Raw genomic sequence first — 26621 nt, forward strand, 5'->3', positions numbered from 1 at the left:
TGTTGCACCACTGATCGGCACTGCATCCAGAACACAGTGACTGCTGAATACATGATCAAAGGACTATCACATAATGGCAGAGTCAGAACTAGAAACAATGGCCAAGACTATAGTAGTCTTAATCATGCTGCCTTCTTTCTTTAATACTAAAACAAATACTATAAAATGCAAGTTATTCACACCTGAATTTTCCTTAGCACGTGGATTATATCCATACTTCTGGAAAAACTCTCTTATTTTCATGATATCCATTGAATTTTTTTTCATCAGTACTTTTGTTGCCTTTATGAAACCAATGCTTTCTTGACTTTCCAAGCTTGCTTCATCAAGAAGAATATTGACATCATCCTTTAGAGTCCGGACTTCGGAATGAAGGTCATGTAAAACTCTCATTGGATAATCTTCAAAGTCTATGTAATCATCACTCAGATCAGGGACTGGAGGAAGGAAGAGGGAATGTAGTCCTACTTAGCTGTTTTTCATTTATGGTGAGCACGTTTTGGTTCCTATTTTTAAAATCTTTGCCAGTGACAATGCTTTTGTTTTCTTCTAAAAGCCTTATTGTTTGGCCTTTTGCATTAATTAAATTAAATTAATTTATTTATTTATTTTTGGCTGCTTTGGGTCTTCGTTGCTGCACGTGGGCTTTCTCTAGTTGCGGCGAGCAGGGGCTACTCTTCATTGCGGTGTGCGGGCTTCTCATTGCAGTGGCTTCTCTTGTTGTGGAGCATGGGCTCTAGGCACGCGGGCTTCAGTAGTTGTGCCACGCGGGCTCAGGAGCTGTGGTGCTTGGGCTTAGTTGCTCCACAGCATGTAGGATCTTCTGGGACCAGGGCTCGAACCCGTGTCTCCTGCATTGGCAGGTGGATTCTTAACCACTGCACCACCAGGGAAGTCCTGGCCTTTTGCATTTAGAGCTACAATCCATCAGGAATTGATTTTTGTGTATGGCAAGAGGTAAGGATCAAGATCCATTCTTTTTTTTCCATATGAGTGTGCAATTGACCTGGCACTGAAAAGACATCCTTTACCCACTGTACCATCACCTTTCTTATTAATCAGTTTGTCATATACCTAACATAGAAGCCGTTTTTAAAAAGATTTCTCTTTTCTAAAATATGCCTCCTTTCAAGACTATCTCCTTCCACCTGTTAAAAGTTGACCAATTTTCACATGTGTAGAGATGTGGATGGACCTAGAGACTGTCATACAGAGTGAAGTAAGTCAGAAAGAGAAAAACAACTATCGTATATTAACGCATATATGTGTAATCTAGAAAAATGGTACAGATGAACTGGTTTGCAGGGCAGAAATAGACGCAGATGTAGAGAACAAACGTATGGACACCAAGGGGGGAAAGTGGGGGTGGGTTGTGGTGGTGGTGGGATGAATTGGGAGATTGGGATTGACATATATACACTAATATGTATAAAATGGATAACTAATAAGAACCTGCTGCATAAAAAAAAAGTTGACCAGTTTTCATTAGAAAAATGCAAATCAACAACACAATGATATTGTATTTCATACCACTAGAATGACTATAATTAAAAGACAGACAATAACAAATGTTGATGAGGATGTGGAGAAATTGCATCCCTCATTCATTGCTGGTGGAAATGTACAGTGGTGCACTTTGGTAAACAATTTGGTCGTTCCTCAAAAAGCAAAACACAGCTTTACCATATGACACAGCAATTCCACTTCTAAATGCATACCAAAGAGGACTGAAGACATTATGTTCACATAAAGCGTTGGCACACGAGTGTTTACAACAGCATTAGTCATAATAGCCAAAGTAGAAACGACCCAAATGTTCATCAACTGATGGATAAACAAAATGTGGTAAATCCATACAATGAAATATTATTCAGCAATAAAATGTAATGAAATACTGATACATGCTACCATGACAGGGATGAACCTTGCAACACTTCGCTAAGTGAAATGTCAGTCACAAAAGACTACAGATTGTACAATTCCATTTATAGGAGATGTCCGGAATAGGCAGATCTGGAGAGACAGAAAGCAGATCAGCGGCCGCATAAAGCAGTGCGGTAGGTGGGAGCAAGATTCCGGGCAGTGGCTGTCAACAGTGACCGGGGTTTGTTTCGGGGGGTTATGAAAATCTAAACTCGGTGTGATGATGGTTGCACACCTCTGTGAAGATACTGAAAACCACTGAATTGTATCCTTTAACATGGTGAATTTTATTAGATTCATAACTGATCATAGAAGGCGAATTTAGGGGATGTTCATTTTCTCTAATTATCACAATTCCATATTTTCTGTAATACATGCAGGCCAGGAACTGAAAAAATTATTCCAGCTTTTTCTTGTAAAACCAAAAGAAAAGAAAGAATGTGTGTAACCAGGCAATAGATTGGTAAGGAGGTAACTTAGCACAAGCTTTATGGAAAACTATTCAGCCATGTCTAAAAAATCCAAAACCATTAATAGTTTTGTGTCTTATAGCGTTATCTCAACTACGTAAACAAAGTCAAGGCAACGCTAAAATTAAGGATGGTAGAAAAGCTACTGAACTATTAATAGCTGTGTCTTCTGACGGTGAAGTTATAGCAAAGACTTATTTTCTTCTTTCTACTTCTCTGTTACCTCAAATTTTTTTGCCGTGCACATAATATTGCTTTCACAGGCACAAGCATAAACATTTTTAAATGGCTGGAAAACTTATAATATAGTTAAAGGAAAATGAGTCTGCGTCTGCAGGGTGCGATATTTTAAGGCGGATTACAGTTATGACGCACAAAATAATCTCAAAATCTGCACTACTCTTGCAACAACTTCAAAAAGTCTCTTAATACAAACGTTAGTGGTGGAGAATTTTGCTTTACCTATATTTTAAAAAGCAGTACTGGGCTTCCCTGGTGGCGCAGTGGTTGAGAGTCCGCCTGCCGATGCAGGGGACACGGGTTCGGGACACGGGTTTGTGCCCCGGTCTGGGAAGATCCCATATGCCGCGGAGCGGCTGGGCCCGTGAGCCATGGCCGCTGAGCCTGCGCGTCCGGAGCCTGTGCTCCGCAAAGGGAGAGGCCACAACAGTGAGAGGCCCGCGTACCGCAAAAAAAAACAAAACAAACAAACAAAAAAATAAATAAAAAGCAGTACTGCGTATTAGCTTTCGTTTTGGCACTACGGTTTGTTGGGAAAAATACTGACACTGCAACTGTGGACCATCTATCTGGGTGAGACTAAAGTCACCCTACATGTCAAGAACAGGGCTGAGCGGCTGCTGTTAGAAGAAACGTTTCATCTTCTCTTGGTCGTATTTTTCTTGATAAGCCCCCACTACGTGCACTTGAAAGCTCGTCGTGTGTAAATGAGCGCGTGCATCGCGAGCCCAGCCTGCAGGCTCGATTAGGGTTTCTAAGTGCGGCTGTTTCTCCGCCTCGCGTCCCTGGTGGGGCAGAGGCTGCGCGCAGCGCTGGGCGGGCCCGGGGGTGCCTGGGGCGAAGGGCGCCGCCGCCTCCCCCGGGAGGGCTCCTCACAGTCAGCCGCCTGTCGGTCGGCCAGTGCGCGCGCCAGCGTCCCTCACGCGGCTCACTCACCGCTGTCCTCTCCGTCCAGCGCTCGCTGCAGCCGGGCCGTCTCGCCGTCCAGGGTGACGGCCAGAGACCGCAGCTTCCCGCAAAAGCCCCGGATCAGATCCATGGACGAGACCCGCGCTCGTCCTCAGCGCCCGCGCACGTTTAGCATGTCAGCTTTAAAACACAACAATAGTAACAGAACCAAGTGACAGGGCACTAGCATCACACTTGGCCAATAACTTACATTCCGTAAGAAGATATTAATCATATATGAATGTGTAAGAAACCTGTCATTTTTACTCATCTCTTCTTATATTGGGCAGATATAGTTATTACTATAAAATTGTTTTTAAAAAGCCACTATTATGCCCTTGTGGGTTTTGTTTATTATTTTCAAAGGACACATAATAACATCAGTCATTTCATGCACTGTGCAAACTGTGTACATCATCTGGTACATGACCCTATGTTTTTTGCTACAATGAAATGGGTATTTGAGTGTTTACAGAGATTCTAAAGCAGGCACTCAGTATAAGTATTCTTTGTTTGTCTTACTGTTCTTTTTTTTCTAATCTAAGTATGTAAATTATCTGGTTAAAAGAAAAGCATTCTGAAATATTAGTGAGCTGTTTCCTGTCTAAGGTGAAAAATACAAAATCTTCCCCATAATTGCCTCTTGGATTTCTACTATTTCTTCACATTTCTTTATAACAAAAATGTTACTTGGTATCATGACCCCCTCCATTGACCCCCTCTCTATTTTCCCTATGAGTCAAATCCTGACTTCATTCTAACTAGACAGACACCATAGAGAACCATTTTCAATATGCTTTTGTTAGCATCCTAGAAATCTTTAATCGTCCATACTTCTATTGTCTATTCATTTGTCTGTGTTTAATCATAGAACCAGGTTATTGGATCCAGCAGGATTGAATAATATGGGAAAAATCACATACTCATGTGCATTGGCCCCCTACAAATCCATACACTGATTTAAAATTTTGGATAAGCTGAGACATGAAGAAGACTTGCTTTCCCGTTCCAGTTTTACAACTGAACCATGAGATCTATGACTTGATTCAGAACTTAGTTACTAACCTGCAAAACTGGGAATAATATCCATCTTCTAGAAAAGCTGTGAAAATTTTAATTGAAATAACATATGTGATGGAGGAATAAATCCATTTCTCTCATCTCAGATTCACTCTAGGAAACACATGTTTTGAATTGAAAGCTATAGAAAACCAATCTTTCAATTTCTTTAACTTTTAATCTCTCAATCAGTTGAAATCATATGTCCACAGAAAAACTTGCACACAAATGTCCACAACAGCATCATTCATAACAGTGAAAAAGTAGAAATAACCCAACTATCTATCAATCGATCAATAAATCAAAATGTGGTATGTATATATAATACCGTATTATTTGGCAATAAAAAGACACGGTTACAACATGAAGGGAATATGGAGAGAATATACAACATGGAAGGAATAAAAAAAAATGTTAAGTAAAAGAAGCCAGTCACAAAAGACCATGTATTGTATGAGTCCATTTCTATGAAATATTGGTAACAGCCTAATCTATGTACATTAAATGTAGATTCGTGGTTGTCTATGTCTGGGTAAGCTGGGGGAATAGGGAGTGGCTGCAAATGGGTAAGGGGTATCTTTTTGAGGTGATGAAATGTTCTAAAATTGAAAATGGTGATGGTTGTACAAGTCGGTAAATAATACTAAAAACTACTGAGCTGTAGACTTTAAAAGGATGAATTTTATGGTGTGTGAAATATATCTCAATAAAGCTGTTACTTTAAAAAATTGGCACAAGTAGCAGAAGTCCAGCAGTAGATATCTATGAGAGAACAAGAGGAACAAATCATTCAAATGATAGATAGACACAAAGTGGTAGCTGAAACTATTTGTTTGCAAGCAGTAGAGAAATAATTTTCTTTTTTCCAGAAAAGATAGGCACGGATGAAGGGTATGTATGTTTTGGAGAAAGAGGTTGGTGGTACATTATAGGGATGTAGCTACAGGATTGATGATGTGGAAGAGCAAGAAAACACTGCCTATTACACTCTTTAATATGTTTAATATGGAAAAAGGATTATGTGTATACGGATGTATTTGGTAAAGTGCTATGCTCACTTTAAAAGGTATTATTGTTCTCTTATCAATAGTCAGGAAATGTTTAATTGTCTCCAGCTGAATTCTTCTTACATCTGTTGTAGTAGCTGTTCCTTCTCTACTTTCCTCAAGTATTCAAATAGAGCTCCAGTGTTTTATTTTGTAATAGAGAAAAATGAGCAGGATGCTTACATCTAGCCATTCTGACACGATGATAGTTTGGTTGAATCAGCAGGAAAAAATTAGACACGTTAAAAATAAGCAACACAAAATAAAAGTGATAATTGCTGAAACCATAATCAATAAACCCTACAATAAATTAATAATATACTTAAGAATTAAATCTTTTTAAATAACGCTGAATATTATACATATTGACCCTCAAAAATTAGATGTCAGAGATATAATCAGCACAAAATGAAATGGGCATTGATGAAAACTATATTCAGTAAAATTTAAATTTGACAAAAAATTAAGACTATGATAAAATTAAGATCTGCAATTTGTGACCTTGGAGAATTGATCTTGTTAGAATTAATGGCTACACATGAAAATGCACATTGTCACTATCTGTAATCTATATGATATATATGATTGGACAGGATCTAAAAAATCTACTTAAAGAATGAAATTTTCATTATATAATTTACATGAAAATTAATAAATACCAATAAAAACAATTCATTAAAAAATTTAAAACATGAAAAAGAATTGTGAACATTTTAAGAGCACTTGATAGAAAATTGATCAAGGAACTTTTTGAAAAATTTACATCTGTCAAATTGTCTATACACATAAATATAGAGCCAAAATATCTGGGAAGTTAAAAATGTGTCAAAATGGCAGAGTGAAAAAAAAATCTGTTACTTTGTATAGAAACCATATGGGATAATGGTTAAAAGCTCAAATTCTTTTTTTTTAAATTTTATTAACATATAGTTGTTTTACAATGTTGTGAAAGATCAAATTCTGATGTCAAATAATCCTGAGTCTAAAGCTTTGCTCTACCAAACATGTGACCTTAAATAATTACTTAGCCCTTCCAATCCTCAGTTTTCTCAGCTGCACTATGGCAGTAATACATTATTTATCCCATACTGTAGTTATGGATATTAAATGACTTAATTGAAATAAAGTGCACAGTGTAGTGTCTGGTATATAATCAGCTTCCTACTTTGGCTAAATAGACAGTTACCATTAGACAAAATGTTTATTAACTTCCTGTCTTTCCACTTTAAATTTTTTAATATATTCAATCTCCCTCTCTTCCAGCTTCTCTGAGTAAGAAATTTCTCTCTTTCTTTCCACATTAACCCTTTTCCAGTACCTTGATTTCAAACTTCCTTACTTTTTTTAGGACATGGTTCAGTCATTTGGCCCAATTTCTAAAACCAGAGAAATTTGCTGTTCATTTTCTTATTCACACTATAGCTCCTGTAATATGCAGGAATATAGTTTCTTATTATATACTATTATAATTACATAATTTTTAGAGTTTGAGTAGACTCACAATCTATCATAAAGAGTTTGCTACGTAATAATACCCAATTTCTTTATATGGTGTTCAAAGATCCGTTTTTGTAATTCCATCCTCCCAAATAGACCAATAGAGAAAACAACTATTCCTAAATGTTCCTAAATGTCAACTCTTTGGAGTCTGATGATAGTTCTCGTGCATTAGTTAAGTGTTTTCTTTCCCAGGATAAATATTGCCAGTTCTTACAGAACACAATTTTAAGATAACCCTGGTAATTATCTGGAAGTACTTGGGCCTGTGAATATACTTTAAAAATGTAACAGATAGATCTGATCACCACAGGTTTGAGCACTGGTTACAGAAGTTATATTTTGAGTTCCTACTATTGCTTAGCAATGTGCTACTCTCAGTAGAGCATCTTATAGTATGTAGTACTAATTTAGTGGATGAGGAAACTGAGTCAGAGTTAAATAACTTCTCTAAGATCACACAAATGGCCTGATTCAAAGTCAGATCTGTCCAATGCCAAAGTCCATGTACTTTTTTATACCCAACTCCCTCCTCTATTCTAGGCCTTTTTCCTCTATAAATGCAATCTGTACATAGCATTAGTATTTTTTAATGTTAACAAAACTTAAATTCTTATTTTTAATGTTGAAACAAAAAGCAACTATTTCTCTTTTATGATTTACTTTCTTTAATGTAGATTTCTATGTTTATTTTTTGAAATCGAATTACAGCTTTTGGCATCATTCCTGGATAGATATACACATAAATGTAAATGTTTGTGTTTGAGCACACACATACATGTACAATGTATGTATGTATAGATGTGTGTGGAAGACGTGTGTATATATGTTTCGTTCTGAGGTATACACACATATCTCCATGTATGTACATTCCTGTATATACAAAACAAATACATTTATGCATTGAAACATTACTTTCTTGGTGTTTCTTAATATCTTCTAGATAAATTAAGTGATTAAATCAAACTTCTGCTTTGAAGAAATAAAATCTGGTACTTTAAACACTAATAAGAAAATGTGCTATAATTAAGTAAAATAATTTTCTAATTTTTCTTTGCATATAAATGAAGCAAAAATTCTGAGATTATAAATCAAAACACGTCCTATTCATTAACAGCCTGCAAACTTATTTTTAAAAATCTTCCTTTAAATGCTTTCTTAAAAAATGTGTCTAAAATCTAAATGTCTAAATATCTTAAATATTTTAGAAAAATTAACATATTTCTCAAGATTATTCACATCAATTTATATGACCAGTGGGCACAATATTTTTCTGAGTGAGTGCTGAATAATATTTCAAAATGGTATACGGTAATAACACTTCTCAATGTCAAAATATGGCAAAAGATATACTTTTAAAGATGAAAACTCTAAAAGAAATTCTACCTATTTTCTCACACATATGATATATCTATTCTAAGTGAATTTTTAGCCCTTTAAAAACCTGTATATAAAGAAATAATTCTGAACAGAAAACTCTAATGACATTCATTAATTTTTCAGTATTATTTTTTCTAATATTAATTTTCTGATGAATTGGGAATATTAAAATGGGCCTGTTAATTAAGATAAACACTATTTTAATTGTAAATTTCAATCAAATATTAATTTATTATCTATTTACTATCTCTGGTAATAACTCTATTCTGGGAATAGGCCCTCTATCTAAATTTTTTTAGGCAGTTAGGGGGAAGTCAAAACTTCTTCCTGAGTCTTTTGTTGTTGTTTTCAGCTTGAAATAATTCACATGCCAGAGACATTTTGGGGTGACAAGTTTTGCTCCCCTATAATACCTTTATCAACCATTCTACCTAAAGGTATAATGAATCCTTAGAGAGTTAATATTGTTACACACTCACAAACACCCACTTATACATACAAACTTTCACACCTTTCAGGAGTCCTGAAATAGCTTTTTATATATATTTATATTTTATGCTGTCAATGAATCATAGGACTGCACTTCAAATTCTCCTCTTTTTTCTATATATTTTTTCTAACAACTTTGTGTTAGAGCCTCTCATTTATTCATTTATTCAACAAATATTTATTGAGTGTCTACTATACATGAGCTGACATGTAATTTATCATGCAAACCAAGACACTTTCGAGAGTTAAGGAGGTGTGATGAACAATCATGTCAGGTCATCAGGCACAAAACAGGACTGTCCAGGCAACTGGGGAGTAAGGGAATTCAGTCAAACCATATGCTAGTCACAAGTCAGACATGGTTCCTGCTCTTGTGAACCACACAGTCTAGTGGATAAGTTAGACCCAAATCAAAAAATAAATTAAAAAAAAAGTTCCATGTATCAAGGAAATAAATGTGATGCTGAGTTGTGGAACAGGGTGGTGAGTGTGAGGAGAGTTGGGGTGATCAGATCATTCTCTGGAGGTAAAGTTTAAACTGAGATATGAAGGATGAGAAAAGGACTGATGGTGGAAAGCAAAGGGTGGGGTAGGATTCAGAGGTAACCTGTTGGAAAAGATACTTCCAGGCAGAGAAAATCATACATGCTGAAGTCAGAGGGAAGACAGCTTGAAGACCTGAAAAAAGCCCAGTTGGCCTTGAGAATCATACAGAAATAGAACCAGATTATGCAAAGTCTTTAAAGATGTAGCAAGAAGTATGATTTTTTATTTGATTGCAATGTAGAGCCTTTAAGGAGAGAAATGACATAATCCAGCAGGCATTTTGCTCTGGCTGCTTTATGGAACACAATTTATAAAGATGGGGTAAGAGTTGGAGGATGTCTGCAATTGTATTTCAGACTAACGATTATAATGATGAGCCAGACAAGGATATTGGCATGAGATGGGGAGAAATGTACTGACTCAAGATTTATTTGGGGGGTAGAATTTAACAGATTATATCTCTAGAACTTTGACCTCCAACATACTCTGAACTCTGGGCTAATATTTAAAACTGTTTTTAAAATATCTTTAGCATAGATATTTTCTAGGTCCATCAAACTCAACAAATCCAAGACTAAACTCAAGATAATATTCTCAAAACCCCTTTGTCCCCACTCTGGTATTTCCTACTCAATAGTGATTTCCCCACTGAATTCAAAGAAGAAACCAGACTTACATAAAAATATCCCCTCCTTCCACTTACCACATTCAAATGACCATGGATTCCTGTCAGTATTACTCTCTACATTTCTGAAATGCAGCCTTCTCTTTGTTCTTCACCCTTGGAACTACATCCCTTATCTATGTTGTGGAAATTATACCTTATCAGCGGCAATTTCAAGGAAAGAAATATTGAAGTGTTTCTTCAATCACACATTCTAATTTTTCTCCTGTCTGCATGCAACTGGATGTAACAGTTGGAGCTAACTCTGTAGTTGAAAGGTCTGGAAAACACCATTTTCTTTCTCTCAAAAGCTCAGGGCATTGCTTTTGATCTTTGTTAAAAGATAGGAGTCCACTGCTAGTCAAGTGTGCTTCCTTGATTTTTCTTTTTGTTATATTATATATTAATATAAAGCCATAATACTTAGCTTAGAAACACATAATTTGGATGCTCTCTATCCTGGTATCAGAATCACATTGGTTTTTCCTCTCCAGACCCTCTGAATCTACTAAACGATAATAATTCACGCTCATCCAAAAGGAAAATAAAAGCTATATGTGTTTACTTGGCAATCAGCTTTACATTTTTTATATTCCCTTAAACAAGTAAAATATACATCTGGATGGTTATGAGTTTGGTGACAAAAGGGGAAGTATATTTGTATTAATGTGTTTATGCTATATATTTGAAGAAAGAAAATAAAGAAACTTCAGGACAAATCATTCAATTTATTACATAGACTTTTATAAAATGCATGTTAAGTGAAGCCCATTTTTGTTTTTCATTTGCAAATAAACTACTGCTTTAATGTTTCTCTCCTTTGAGAAATATGTACTTTTAGATTCCCCTCTGCTCTCATAAAGAATATATATATTACACTAAAAAAAATAAACTTTATAGTAGAAACTATTTTTTTTACAGCAAATATAAAGTTTTCTCAAAACAATATTCCACTGGCAATCAAAGACCTTTTTGGTTCTAATCTTTGGATAAGTCTTTGCATTTTCTATTTTCTAATGTAAAAGGCAGAGATCTATCAGAAACTTCAGAAGAAGGGATGAAGGCAATTCAACTGGCACTGAGAGAAAAAGTTTAGGTAAATCATTTTAAAGACTGGCCTGATAGTATTAAAATTTACAGGCAATAAAACTAGAGCATTTCATTAAAAATATATATTCCTTAGGTCAAACTAGGACTAAAGAACCAGGGAAAGAGAGTGTACCATTTGACTGAAGTTTATAAAAGCCTGGGAACTTAATTTAAATGGTACCTGATAAAAGCCCCTGATGCAGTGTCTCCCACTAAAATGACTTGGGAAAAACTTAGGGGAAATACAAGACAAAAATTCACACCACCACTAAATTCTAGTGATGCTCGAAAGCTTGCTCCCAGTATTAAGGAGAGATTTCCTGTGATTACAGGGCCAATGGGCTGGACTAAGAAACACAACCAATAACCAGAATGTTTAGCCAGAGGAAATAGAATAAGGGTGTTAAAGTAACATGAAAGTAACATACATTGGGAGTTCCCTGGTGGCCTAAAGGTTAGGATTCCACACTTCCACTGCCGTGGCCAGGATTCAATCCCTGGTCGGGGAGCTGAGATCCTGCAAGCCATGCAGCATGGCCAAAATCAAAAGTAATATGCATTGTTTTCTCAAGCCCATTGTCTATTCCCTAGTTCAGAAATAGTAAGTCCATACGAATAGCAAACCCAGCAGTCACCCATTACTGTATGAGCATTAATACTTAAAGAGTAGCTTAACTCTTTTCCCAAACAATGGGCTTTAATAGTTTAATGGGCTTTTTGGTTTTGTTTTTTTAATGGAAAGTGAGTAAAATAGATGAAGGTGGTCAAAAGGTAAAGATTCCTGGTATAAAATAAATGTCATGGGGAATATAATACATAGCATGGTGACTATAGTTAATCCTGATCATATATTGGAAAAAAAAAACAAACTATTTTTCTTCAACAATTCCAGGAAGCAACTGAAAAACCTGGCAGTAAGTTTATGAGATGAAAACTTGCAGAAGTTCATTTTACCTTGGGAGATGTAGTTCCCCAAATGGTAACTTTGGGGAGAGGAAGAAATGAAAGAAGAGGATTGTAGTTTTCACCAATTCAAAAAACCAACATATCATAGAAGCAAGTTATTTTGATTAGAAGAAAACACCACATAGTCTAAAACATGTAGATGAAGTGTCTCACAGACACTGAGAGTGGGGAGAAGAGACGTGCATCACCCTGCCTTTCATCTGAAAGTCTGAGGAAGTCATTTGAGTAAAATCAAGGGCAAAACATATATTAGGATTATCATCAGACAACAGGTTTGCCTTCTAAAGTAGACAAATAGTTGGAAAATAGATAACATGGTTCTAATATATTGTGTCTGCCTGTAATTAAAGCCCCATGTATTTTGGGGGGGGGAGGGGGGTTGTGACACTTGTGTTCATATTTAAAACAAAATTCTTTCTCAATGTTTTTGTCAAACAGGTCCCATTAGAGCACTACTTTTGTTTTTCTCGAGTTTGTTTTTCCCTTCTGAGCAGATCTCTTCACAAGCATGGGCACCAAAAGCACTTCTTTTTGTTGAGTCTCTTAAAAATACATCATGAGAGAATAATTTTCAAACACACACTGACCCCTCTTGGCACTCATGATGTCTCTCATTATCAGCATTAAAACATTATCCATGGCTGGATAATTCCTCAACTTTGATAAAACTCTACCACAGAATAGCATTGCCCAACTTTCTTTGTTGATCACTGAGCACGTTTTATTGATTATTATTTTACATGATTTCTACTGGGTTTTCTTCTCCCTGTAAACAGGCTTCAGTCATCACTAGCTCTTTAAAAGCCCCATGATCAAACCCACTTATAATAATGGTCCTTTGCCCCACCTGGCCTTGTCTCTCTGCCATGCTTTCAATAGACTCTACTGCAGTGAGCATGCATCAGAATCACCTGGAGGGCTTGTAGGAACACAGGCTGCAGGGCACCAACCCCACAGTTTCTGACTGGTAGCTTCGGAGCTGGGCTGAGAATTAACATGTCCTAACAGGTTCCCAGGTGATGTCAATACTGCTGATCTGGGACCTCACTCTGAGACTCAGGGCTCCACCAGTGTCCCTGTGCCTCATGCCTTGTATTCTTTGCCAATTTTCACAGCTAGAGCCACTTAACATGTTGATTCCGCCCCACGCACGTAGGAAGGAATACAGGCCTTTCATTGGTTCAGTACGACAATAACTTTACGGCGGATTTGACGTCGGTAGCGGAGCTGAGCCTTTGCTGAGCTCCTCAGCTCCCACACTTCATCCCCTTCTGGATTCCTTGCTGGGCCCGCTATTTCCTTTGGGACTAGGATACTTTGATTTCCCTTGCTCTGTACCTTCTGAAAGCTGAAGATGAACAGGTAAGTTCACTGGGAATCTATCTGGTTGCCTTTTGGACGTTTGTGACCATATGCTTACCTTGACGGTGTTTTGCCTGCACTGAATTCTTTCCATTGTTTGTTGTTAAGACTTTGAAGTTTGTCTTGTCTGTGCCAGTGAGTCCAGTGTCCTGGGTCTGGTGTTCCCGGACCTGACTTCATATACCCCAGGCTACCTTCTTCTCTGCTTTTTAAACATGGATTATTTATTCAGTTGAACAGCATTGTTGCGATTTCTATGGCTGCTGCCCATTCTTTCACTCTCTTGGTTTCTGTGTGTTTCCAGCCTTCTCAACCCCAGGCTCCATCTTCCTCACACTCTAAGACTCAGTGGTGGCTTGTTCTTTTTTCTCTATGAATTACTACTCTTCTGGTAATATCATGTTCCTTGGCTGGAAGGTTCTAATGCCACCTACATGCATGACTTAGATACAAGTAAATCAACTGTATTTTTTCCTTTTTAAACCTGTGTCAAGGAGGTCTTTGGGCTTGGTATGCAAAGTATATTCTGAGGATCAGTGGCTTTCAGCATGTTAGGTGAGCTTGTTAAAGAGCTTCAGGCCCCATCTCAGATGTACTGAGTTAGAATCCGTGGTGCAAGGAGAGCCCCAGGTGATTTTCATGCACATAGACGGTATGGCATCTATAGGATGAACTGCTCTCACCTGAGATTAATTGTGACTCTCCAATTGATTGACCTGGCCAATCACTGTTTTTTACAGCTTCCTTATGGCACTGTGTAATTTTACAAACCTGTGTTGGGTGAGTTTCCCGCTGACAATGTGAACTGTGACCAACAACCCATGATTCTGCAGGAACCCAGAATCTCTCTGTGTACATATCACATTTGTTGTTTCTTGGTATATCTTTTGCACAAGGTCTTTTCAACTATGTTAGTATACCAAAGGAATATTTCTTCATGCTTTTAGCCATGATCTGATGTGGGTTTGGATGACAGGCAGCCTGAGGGTCCAGAGTGGATGGTTACAACTCAAATTCAACAATAAATTTTAGGTGCTTAATGTAATGCTGGCCCACAGTAGGTGACCATCCAAACATCTCTCATCAGCATTTATTATGGAGAAGGTGTTGAAAGTATATCAGGCTGGGTGAACTAACTCCATCCCAGAGCTGCTGTGGTGGGCAGGGCTAGCAGTACTGGTCTGGACAGTGACCAATGAATGCCCTTGTTGCCAGAAACCCATCCCTGAAGGAGCAGGTCTCCAGCCAGTGACTGAGTCCAAAAGTAATGTCCAACCATTGCAGGGAGGAGGCTAATAAGACATATCCAGAGTGTCAGAGCCTCAGTCAAGACTGCCTACATTCAGCATGGGACTTACAGCCCCAAGAGGAGGAAACTGCCACATTAACCTGGAGACTCAGGTGGACAGGCCCTTATTCATAAGCAGTGCCATAGAAAAAACATGGGTTCTAGAATCCAAGCTGGATTTGTGTGACCATGAGTAACTTTATCCTCAGATGGTCTTCCTAGGCAAATGAAAATGCATGTCCAGGGTCTAATAGAGGACTCAAATAGTAGATGCTTAATTAAATGGTAGTTTCTATTATGTTTATTATAGAGGAAATCATATTTTTATGTGAGCCTGTGGACCTCAGGACTGCTCCTGGTTCTTTGAATTCTGACCCGATTGGTTGGAGGGTTGGATTGCTTAGTGTAGTATCTTGTTCAGGATCCGAGCAGGTGGAAGCATGCATGCTCAAAGCACAAGTGCTTAGCTAGCTTATTAGAGGACTTTTTTTTTTCCTTTCCTCTTTTGTTCTCTTGCGATTTGATGAATATCTTTAGTGTTGTGTTTGGATCCCTTTTTCTTTTTTGTTTGTATATCTATTATAGATTTTTGGTTTGCGGGTCCCATAAGGTGAAAACATTACATAGGAAGAGTAAAAAACAAAAATTATAGGAAAAAATTAGACCCATTCTTAGATTTATTCTGAACAATTTCTGTATTCAATGGCTATATTTATAAGAGCTTCAAGACAGGAAAATAAAATTATATACAAAGTGTGGTATAATAAGAAATATAGTTGGTCTTTGTCCCTGATTCCTTGCACACAGCTCCTAAAATCCTTGGAATTTCCTGAATAATAGTGGTTTTTGTTACTTATAAGGAGTGCTTTTGAGCTTTTTTAGTTTATGCTAATGAGGTGATTTAAGGTGGAGGCCTCTGGATAGTCTTTAGATGGGGCTGGTCACAAGAAAAAACAAGTTATCAGAGGGTTGGAACTTTCAGCCCCACCCACTGACCTCTGGGAAAGCGGGAGCTGCAGATTAATTTCTATAAATACTCTTGATCAAGGAGATCTGATGAGTTTCTGGGTTAGTGACTGCACTCACACATGACAAGAGGGTGGCACATTCCAATTACATGGGGACAGAAGTTCCTGTGCTTGGGACCCTTTTTGATCTCTTCATCTGGTTGTTCAAATATATTCTTTATAGTGTCCTCTATAATAAAGTGGTGAATGTAGGTAAAAGTTTCTCTGAGTTCTGTGAGTCACTGTAGCAAATTAACTGAACCAGAGGAGGGAGTTGTGGGAACCTCTGATTTATAGCCATTCTGTCAGAAGCACAAATAACAACCAGGACTTGGGATTGGCATCTGAAGTGGGGGAAATCTTGTGAGACTAAGGCCTTAATCTGTGGGATCTGTTGCTAGCTTCAGGTAGGTAGTTTTAGAATTGCATTAAATTTGTAGGACACTCACTCAGTGTCCACTGAGAATTGGAGAATTACTTGGCAGTGTTTGAAAAAAAATAACATGTTGGACAAAGGAACCAAATTCACACTGATTTCACACAACTTACAGCACCAAATTTTAGAAGAAAATGGAATGTTATAAACAGAGTTTTGGGAGAAAAAGAATAGAAACATAAAAATTTTAGAATTAGGCAGATTTCCTTTCATGTATAGAAGAAACAACAGTATTATCACATACACAGGAACAGAAAATAACCACTCAAGCACCATTTAAAAATATTTAGTTGAAGACACATGTCAGTCCACCTAAAATATCAATCCATCTGAGTAAGTAATGCAAGGCAATGGATATAAACTATTTTGTGAGATTACTGAAATCAGCTAAACATGCTTAAAAAACTTGCGATACAGCTGTCAAAAACTGTGCTTGAAAATAAAGATTTTAAAAATGAACATCAAAACTCTCAATTTAAATCCTGAATGATATGAACAAAGTCTAAAAACTTGGAGGTTCCTAGATAAAGTTGGAAAAAATGTTGATTGAATAGACATGAATAGTGTCGTTTGTTAGCATATCCCCCCAAAAAATTCAGTAATTGCTCCATGAATCATCCATTATAAAGAAAGACCATTATTTATACTTCTGAAAATTGGAAATGTGAAATGCCCAATTATTATGGGATAGCTAAAGAAATTATGGTACATGCATTTGATAAAGTGTTATATAGCCATACAAATCATAATTTAGAATATTTAATGACTTGTGTATATGCAAATGGATGGTAGAAAAAATATTAGGATACAAAGATGTCTATGCAAGTTTATACTAGGTTTGATCAAACATTCTACATGTGTACACATTTATTTATTTATAGATGTATACATCATTCAAAATAATTCTAAAAATTTTCTTGTAAGGAAATACTTCAGGGGCATTAACTTGCATTATAAATAATAGATATACTAACAATTTTATTAATGGAAACTTCTGATATAGTTTTGAATTTTAATGATGTGCTTTTACAGTTACATACAGTAGATAATGAATGGATATCTTGCCGTTATACTAACAAAAGTATGCTTTGCATCGATACCTGGGAATTTGTGCTGCAATATCTGCATTCAACATTTGATCGTTTCTGAGATAAATGTTCATATAAGCATGAAATGGGTAAAGATTTTCAAAATAACCTTGGGAGTCAATTTTTTTTTTTTTTTTTTTTCTTTTTGCGGTATGCGGGCCTCTCACTGTTGTGGCCTCTCCCGTTGCGGAGCACAGGCTCCGGACGCGCAGGCTCAGCGGCCATGGCTCACGGGCCCAGCCGCTCCGCGGCATATGGGATCCTCCCAGACCGGGGCACGAACCCGTATCCCCTGCATCGGCAGGCGGACTCTCAACCACTGCGCCACCAGGGAGGCCCGGGAGTCAATTTTTAACAAAACAAAAGTTTTTGTATAGAATAGGCATTTTATGCATAAACATAATTGGCTATATATGTGTGTGTCTCGTGCTAGTAGAAACTTGTAAATACAGAGCTGCTCGTGCATGTTATATATGAACATGTAGGGGGGAAACTGAAAAGATTTCCACTTAAACATGAAAGATCAGATACAAAATGTATCATCACATGCTTCCAAAACACAGAAATGAAAGTAAAGACATTAAAACACATACACTCAAGGGTTTCCCTGGTGGTGCAGTGGTTGAGAATCTGCCTGCTAATGCAGGGGACACGGGTTCGAGCCCTGGTCTGGGAGGATCCCATATGCCGTGGAGCAACTGGGCCTGTGAGCCACAACTACTGAGCCTGCACATCTGGAGCCTGTGCTCCACAACAAGAGAGGCCGCGATAGTGGGGTGCCCGTGCACTGTGATGAAGAGTGGCCCCCGTTTGCCACAACTAGAGCAAGCCCTCACACAGAAATGAAGACCCAACACAGCAAAAATAAATAAATTAATTAGTAATCTCCTACCCCAACATCTAAAAAAAAACAACACATACACTCAACACATACATGCACAAACACACACACATGAATTTTAAAAATGAAACTATAGTAGAGATGACAACAAGAATTTGAAGTTCGAATTTTGATAAACTAGTAATAAATAACTTATCAGACTTGAGAAAGATGAATGCTAAGGGTATAATTATTTTTTCCTTTGCAGAATCCTGGAAAAGCCCAGGAATTAGACATAGTAGGTATCACTGGCGGTAGGGTTGGGTGGTTCTGTAAAGCAGAAGGATTGGTTGAAGGTCTGATTGAGAAGCACTTGCATATACAGACAGAAAATGGGACGTTTACTGTGGAGAAGCTGATCCAGAGGAAATCTGGATTTTGAAAAACCCGTCAGAGCTGAGGGAGAAAAAAACAAAAGAAGAGGGGAACTAGGGAAAAAACATCCTGAGCAGAGACATCCCACTCTGGCTATCAATGTACAGCTAAGTAACCCCATCCATTTGAGGAATAGCTCCAACATGGAAGGCCAGACAAAAAGAATAACATATTGAAAAGGAAGATGAAGAAAACAGAAATACAGGAAATCAATATAAAGTTTTAAAACAAAATGCTATAAGGAATATTCTCAAAAAAGCTTTAGGAAATTAAAATATGGTAGAAAAAATTTACAAATCAATAGAAAGATTGGAAGATAAATTTGAGGAAATCTCTCAGAATATAGAGCAATAAAGCAAAGAGAAAGTAAGCATTTTTGAAAAATGTGAGGTTGCAAAATGTTATGCCTTTTACTATTTTGGGGAACGCTACTGAGAAGAGAACATATCTGTTAAGAGAATATGATGGTGCAATAGTGATAGGTACTATAAACAAAGGAGAGAAAAAAGGTAGTTATTAAATTCATGGAGACTAGAAAGTTGTATAAGAAAAGAAATGTAATCATAATATACTAGTTTAACCACCATTACAATTTATATGATAATAATGTAAAGAGTGACTGTGGAATTAAATATACTTGTAATATAGCTATATAGAAAGGATGGGATAGAAGATATGTATTAGGCCAGGAAGTCAGCAAGCTATGTAAGAAAGCCAAATATTTTTGTTCATATTTGGAAGTGAAAGATAATCTATGGAACTTAATTGTAAAGAAAAAAAAGTATTATATATATGGAGATAAATATGACAAGAAACAGCTAAAAGAGTTTAAATTAACTGCACCTGGGAAGTTGCAATGGGGATTGTGAAACAATGAAAAATTGATTGCTATTTTTGTAGAATTTATAGAACTATTTGATTTTAAAAGTATAAATATATAAAACTTTGATTTAAAAAAGTGAAATTTAAAAATGACACCTAAAAGAAACAAAATAAAATGTTAACAAGAGGTATATCCAGGTGGTCAGATTATGAGTGTTTTTAATTTTATTCATTATACTTCTCTGGATTATGAAACTGTCCTTCAATTACCCTGAATTACTATTATAAACAGATTAAAAAGACAGGAAAAACTGAGGAAACTCAACAACTGTGATTAAAAATAGCTTACTGTTAGAAAATTTTTAAGTTAAAAAGATGACTAATTTCTAAAAATATATATCTTGATATTTAACATATTTTATGAGAACTAATATGCATGTAAAGGAAAAAGCCTCAATTTTTATCAGATATTTTAATGATTGTTAACACTTAAACTTTGAAAATTGATTAGACAATATGAATAAATGGGTTTGACATCTTGTTAAAAAAGAAAACTCTTTCATTATAATTTTTCTTTATACTTTTTAAAAATGTTGAATGTTCATCTCACTTCATCAGGTTTTCTCCCCCCAAAACATAGACTGAAGTTATAAATGGGATTTCCCAGGCTTACTTCAATTTTGACCATATGTTTAAGAGAAACTGTGCTTACTCACAAGAGACAAGAAGGGAAGCTAAGCAAAAAAGGATTTGTTTGACATCTGAAATGTATTGCAAAAAGTCTCTTCCTATCATAAAGAAACATCTGCTCTCTGTGTAGTTCACACAACTTGTTACTAGATTGCCACGTAAAATACGACTGCCACAGCATTGCTTTTCCCAAACACCAGTAAATACAATCATTACTGTCAAAAGATACCATTACATAAATTCTACCCAACATTTCTGAAACCAGGACAGTAGTCCTGGGATTAAATAAGATAAATTTTATGGGTTCTTAAATTCATTTGGATCATACCCATAAAGTTTTTCATATTTCTCTCTGATTCCATCCCCCTTGAATTATGCTTAAAACACAGTAGATTCTCAACAAATAATTGATATTATATTTGAAAATAATATTATTTTTTATTTGGAAATAATATTAAGAATGTCTTGATTGGTCAGTAAACTAAGGTTTATTTAAGTTATTACCATCTTTTTTTTTTTTTTTTTTTTTTTTTTTTTTGCTGTACGCGGGCCTCTCACTGCTGTGGCCTCTCCCGTTGCGGAGCACAGGCTCCGGACACACAGGCTCCGCGGCCATGGCTCGCGGGCCCAGCCGCTCCACGGCATGTGGGATCTTCCGGGATCGGGGCACGAACCCGTGTCCCCTGCATCGGCAGGCGGACTCTCAACCACTGCGCCACCAGGGAAGCCCAGTTATTACCATCTTTAAGAAATACAATAGTGATTTCCACATTCTATAGTCATTGACCTTGATGGTAATCATTTGTTTTAGCTCCTATATTTCTAACAAATATCCTGATCTAATAATTTTCCTGATCTAATAATTTTTAATTATCCTGATCTAATAATTTTCCAAGTTCTTATAATAGTCAGGGATACAACATCTCAAAATACCTCAGTAACCCAAGCCAGGTTTTTAAAATGTTCATAGCAAATTTATCTATTTTGTACAATTAAACTAATTCACTAATGTCACATGCACTTCAAACCTGGTCAGCTCACTCATTTGATCCTTATATAACTACTGGTGCTTTGATAGGATCTTTTCATCCTGGCATTATATTTTCTTTCTAACTTTCTTTCTAACACTTGTGTGGGAGAAGGTCTCTATCATTTAGTCTTTGACACAGTTGTAAAGGCCTGTTGAGACCTCAGAACTTGTATAAGTGGAAGTTTAAAAAGGTTTATTCCCTTTTTCTCAGTTTTACTGGTAATTCAAATATTTCATCTAATCACTTTAGTTCAATTTAGTATTTATAAAGTTTTTTTTTTGTTTGTTTGTTTGTTTTGCGGTATGCGGGCCTCTCACTGTTGTGGCCTCTCCCGTTGCGGAGCACAGGTTCCGGACGCACAGGCTCAGCGGTCTTGGCTCACGGGCCCAGCCGCTCCGCAGCATGTGGGATCTTCCTGGACCGGGGCATGAACCCGCGTCCCCTGCATCGGCAGGCAGACTCTCAACCACTGAGCCACCAGGGAAGACCAAATTTTTTTTTTTAATTCACTGTGATAAATGCTAAAAGATAAAGCTCTTACACTTAGGGAATTGATAGACTAGAACTGGAGATAGCAATATTCAAAATACTGAAGATTGTACAGTTTTCAAATAGATATTAATTTCTGAATATATTACATTTTTAACTTTTTCCTGTGGAAATTTTCATATAAACACAAAAGTAAAGAGAGTATTCTGAACCCCCAAGGACTCATCTATCAGTTTCAATTCGTATCAACATATGGTTAATGTTGCTTCATCTGTAAGATCCCACCCCCACCATTCCCCCACCCTCAGTGCACCTCTGGATTATTTTAAAACAAATCCAAGGCATCATATCATTTCATCAGTAAATATTTCAATTTCTACCTCTAAGAAGTAAATATTCTTTTATTTCTAACAAGTCTATTAACAAATAATAAAATATGCTTAAAAGAGCAAGAGCTCTAAAGCCATATTATCCAAGTAGCTTCATTACTTAAAAGAGAGATGAGGGAGAGAGAGACTGGTTGTGACTTCCATAGTCTGACTCCTGGTTTTATATGTGTTTTTGCAGATCTTAGATGGTGGAAAGAGGGCTTTCAGGCCTTCATGCTTCTAGTTTCTCTCACCCTATGTATTTTCAGTCTTGTGAGTGGTAATCCCTGTTCATAGTCCCACCAGCCGCTTCTCAGTCATTTCCACTCCAGTCCCTCCAGCTAGTAAATTATTCTGTCCTTTGGGCTTGACTCTGTCGTTTCATTTTTCCATGAATTTGTTTAAGTGAGTGATTCACTTCTAGGCTAATCTTTCTTAGGGGGGAAGAAAAGAAGCTCCTTGAGGGCAAGGACAGGGTTTTACTTATCTATATTCTATCAGAGACCAGATAAATACCTGACTTCTAAAAAGCACTCAATATATCTTAACTAAAAGAATAGGCAAGACATAAACGGCTCTCTTAACTAGTTTAATTCTCTAAGGGACAGGCTTAACTGGTTATATCTCACTTGGCACGTTGGGTACTCAGTAAATTTCATACTATAATAATTCTGGGAAGGCAATTCATCTATGTCAGACTACAGGCAGGGATTAACCATGCTTTTTGTGTTGCCCACTTCTCAGTGATTTTAGAATTTTCTTGTCACTGCCACAAAAGCCCAGACCTACTGTTGAAAATGGAAATCTGCCAACAGATTCTCTAATGTAAAAACACCTTGGCAGATTTTGTGACAAAATATGATAACTTGAGATGAAGAAAGTTAACATTTTTTTTTCTTGTATTTGAAGGAGATGTTCTAATTCTAGCAAAATTGTGATTGCATACTATTTTGGCAATATTTCAGGACACTGACTTTATGATTTGCAGAAAATGATTGAGAAAATCACAATGTCTATTCTTAATAATAAGATGAATTATGCCAGGAAAACACTAAAGAAAAATTATTGGTCAAAAGGCACCAATTTCCAATTATAAGATGAATAAGTTCTGGGAATCTAACAGCATGGTGATTGTAGTTAATAATGCTGTATTATACACTTGAAACTTGCTAAGAGAATAGATCTTAAATGTTCTCATCACAGAAATGAAACGGTAATTACGTGATGGATTAGAGTTTTTAGTTAATGCTAAGGTGGTAATTATTTTGCAATATATGTGTGTCAAATCAACACGTTGTACACCTTAAAGTTACACAATGTTATATGTCAGATATGTCTCAATAAAGCTGGAAAAAAATCCAAGCTTAAGAAAAAAATGTTACCAACAAAACCACAAAGCATGTACATTTAAGAAAAATGGCAAACTACATGCCCCTGTGACAGCTAAATTAGGATCAATTAGAAAGAAAATCTGACAATAGAATAATCAGAACCAAGAATAGAAATTTAAGTAATATATCAAAAATTGTTTAAATTAAAACTAGGCATATTTTCTTTCTCTATCTTATATTTTAATTTCAAAATTTTTATAGAGTTTCCATACATGGTAAGTTATTTTACCCTGTGAAATGTAGTAGGGCTGATAGACACCCCTGCCAACATGATATATACAAACAACTTTTTACAGAAACACACATATACATCCCTTTGGTAAGAAACATTACGCATCTTGAAAAATATAAACATATGGAATATTTTACTGAATTTTTACTTTAAGTTCACAACAAGAGAAATTATTCTATGGTAATGTAAAGTAGGCTGCTTGGTAGAAACTGTGATTTTCCATATATAGAGAATCATTATAATTGCCTTATTGATGAAGAAAGGGTGAGAGGGGCCTAGAAACTCGCTCATTTCCTCATCATTTTACATCATAGGGCCAGGGTAAATCTTGGGAAATTTTCCTACTACTTAGTTAATTCTGTCCATTTATTAACAAATTTATTGAGGACTTCTCCATGCTGATTGTTGTGTCTTTCATGAAGGGTATACAATGAAACTTTGCTCCTTAGTTCAGTGGGGATGAGAGTCATGAAAATAAGGGCATTAACCTGTGAGGACAAGTAAAAGGAATAAACACACCTGTCTTGAAAATACCATGGCTGTATTATAATTTCATGTAACATTTTAGACAATACACTGAATAATTCTCCCACCCAACAAATATAGGTAAACTATAGCACAGCATTGGAAATAGAGAGTAGAGGAAATTGTATACGGGCATACCTCAGAGACATTGTGGGTTCAGTTCCAGACCACCACAATAAAGTGAATATCACAATAAAGTGGATATTGCAATAAAGCAAGTCACAATTTTTTTTTGTTTCACAGTGCATATAAAAGTTATGTTTACACTATACTGTAATCTATTAAGTGTGCAATAGCCTTATGTCAAACAAATGAGTATACCTTAATTAAACAATTTGTTGCTAAAAAATGCTAACCATCATCTGAGCCTGCAGCGAGTCTTAATATTTTTGCTGGTGGAGGGTCTTGCTTTGACGATGATGGCTACTGACCAGGATAGTGGTTGCTGAAGGTTAGGGTGGCTAGAGCAATTTATTAAAATAAGACAACAAGGAAGTTTGTTGCATTGATTGACTCTTTCTTTCATGAACAGTTTCTCCATAGCATGCAATGCTGCTTGATTTTACCCACAGTAGAACTTTCAAAATTGGAGTCTTTCCTCTCAAACCCTGCCACTACTTTATCAGTTAAACTTATTTTATACTCTAAATTCTTTGTGGTCATTTCAATGGTCTTCACAGCATCTTCACCAAGAGTAGATTCCATCTCAAGAAACAATTTTCTTTGCTCATCCATAAGAAGCAACTCTCCATCCATTCAAGTTTTATCATGAGATTATAGCAATTCAGTCACATCTTAGGCTCCACTTCTAGTTCTAGTTATACTGCTATTTCCATCACATCTGCAGTTAATTCTGCACTGAAATCTTGTTTCTCTCAAAGTCATCCATGGGAGTTGGAATTAACTTCTTCCAAACTCCTGTTAAGGTTGGTATTTTGACCTCTTCCTGTCAATCATGAATGTTCTTAATGGCATGTAGCATGGTGAATCCTTTCCAGAAGGCTTTCAATTTACTTTGCCCAGATCCATCAGAGGAATCAGTATCTATGGCAGCTATAGCCTACAACATGTATTTCTTAAATAATAAGTCTTGAAAGTTTAGATTACTCCTTGATCTATGGGCTCTAGAATGGATGTTGTGTTAGCAGACATGAATGTCCTTGTACATCACCATCAGAGCTCTTGGGTGACCACGTACATTGCCAATGATCAGTAATATTTTGAAAGAATTGTTTTCTTTTTCTGAACAGAAGGTGTCAACAGTGGGCTAAACGTATCCAGTAAACCACGTTGTAAACAGATGTGTTGTCATCCATGCTTTGTTGTTCCATTTATAGAGCACAGGCAGAGTAGATTTAGCATAATTCTTAAGGGCCTTAGGACTTTCACAATGGTAAATGAGCACTGACTTTAACTTAAAGTCACCAGCTGCATTAGCCCCTAATAAGATAGTCAACCTATCCTTTGAAGCTTTGAAGTCAGGTATTATTGACCTCTCCCCTCTAGCTATGAAAGTCCTAAATTGCATCTTCTTCCAATTGAAGACTGTTTTATCTACATTGAAAATCTCTTCTTTTGTATGCCCACCTTCATTAATACCTTAGATCTTCTGGATAACTTGCTGCAGCTTCTACATCAGCATTTTCTGTGTCATCTTACACTTTTATGTTTTGGAGATAGCTTCTTTCCTTCAACTTCATAAACCAACCTTTCCTAGCTTCACACTTTTCTTCTGCAACTTCCTCTCCTCTTTCAGCCTTCATAGAATTGAAGAGACTTAACACCTTGCTCAGGACTAAGCTTTGTGTTGTGGCTGGTTTGGTCTCCTATCTAGACCACAAAAACCTGGTCCATGTCAGAATATAAGGCCATTTTGCTTTCTTTTCCTAGTGTATTCACTGAAGTAGCCTTTTAAATTTCCTTCAAAAACTTTTCCTTTTCCTTCACAACTTGGCTGTTTGGCGCCAGAGGCCTAGCTTTCAGCCTATCTTGGTTTTCAATATGCCTTCCTCACTAAGCTTAATTATTTCTATCTTTTGATTTAATGTGAAAGACCTGCAATTCTTCATTTCACTTGAACACTTAGAGAGCATTGTAGGGTTATTAAATGGCCTAATTTAAATATTGTTGTCTCAGGGAATAGGGAGGCTCAAGGAGAAGGAGAGAGACAAGGGAAAGGCTGGTTGATGGAACAGTCAGTATACACACAACATTTATGGATTAAGTTCACTATCTTATATGGGCATGGGTTCATGGCACCCCAAACAGTTACAGTAGTAACATTAAAGATCACTGAGCATAGATCATCATAAAAAATGTA

At 36.6% G+C, this 26621-nt stretch overlaps 2 protein-coding genes across 2 annotated transcripts in view; both read right to left on the minus strand.

Moving 5' to 3' along the window:
- LRP1B (LDL receptor related protein 1B) overlaps window positions 1–26621 on the minus strand; it is a 1545691-nt gene that overhangs the window by 391639 nt on the left and 1127431 nt on the right. The gene's annotated exons all lie outside the window — the stretch shown is intronic.
- Window positions 67–3698, minus strand: LOC132495390 (spindle and kinetochore-associated protein 3-like). Its single transcript, XM_060107247.1, has 2 exons — window positions 3570–3698; window positions 67–410 (listed from the first exon to the last, which is right to left on the minus strand). The coding sequence occupies exons 1-2, from the start codon at window positions 3670–3672 to the stop codon at window positions 67–69; spliced, it is 447 nt and encodes a 148-aa protein (XP_059963230.1). The 5' UTR covers window positions 3673–3698.

The sequence above is a fragment of the Mesoplodon densirostris genome, chromosome 8 (assembly GCF_025265405.1).
Source record: "Mesoplodon densirostris isolate mMesDen1 chromosome 8, mMesDen1 primary haplotype, whole genome shotgun sequence".
Lineage (NCBI taxonomy): Eukaryota > Metazoa > Chordata > Mammalia > Artiodactyla > Ziphiidae > Mesoplodon > Mesoplodon densirostris.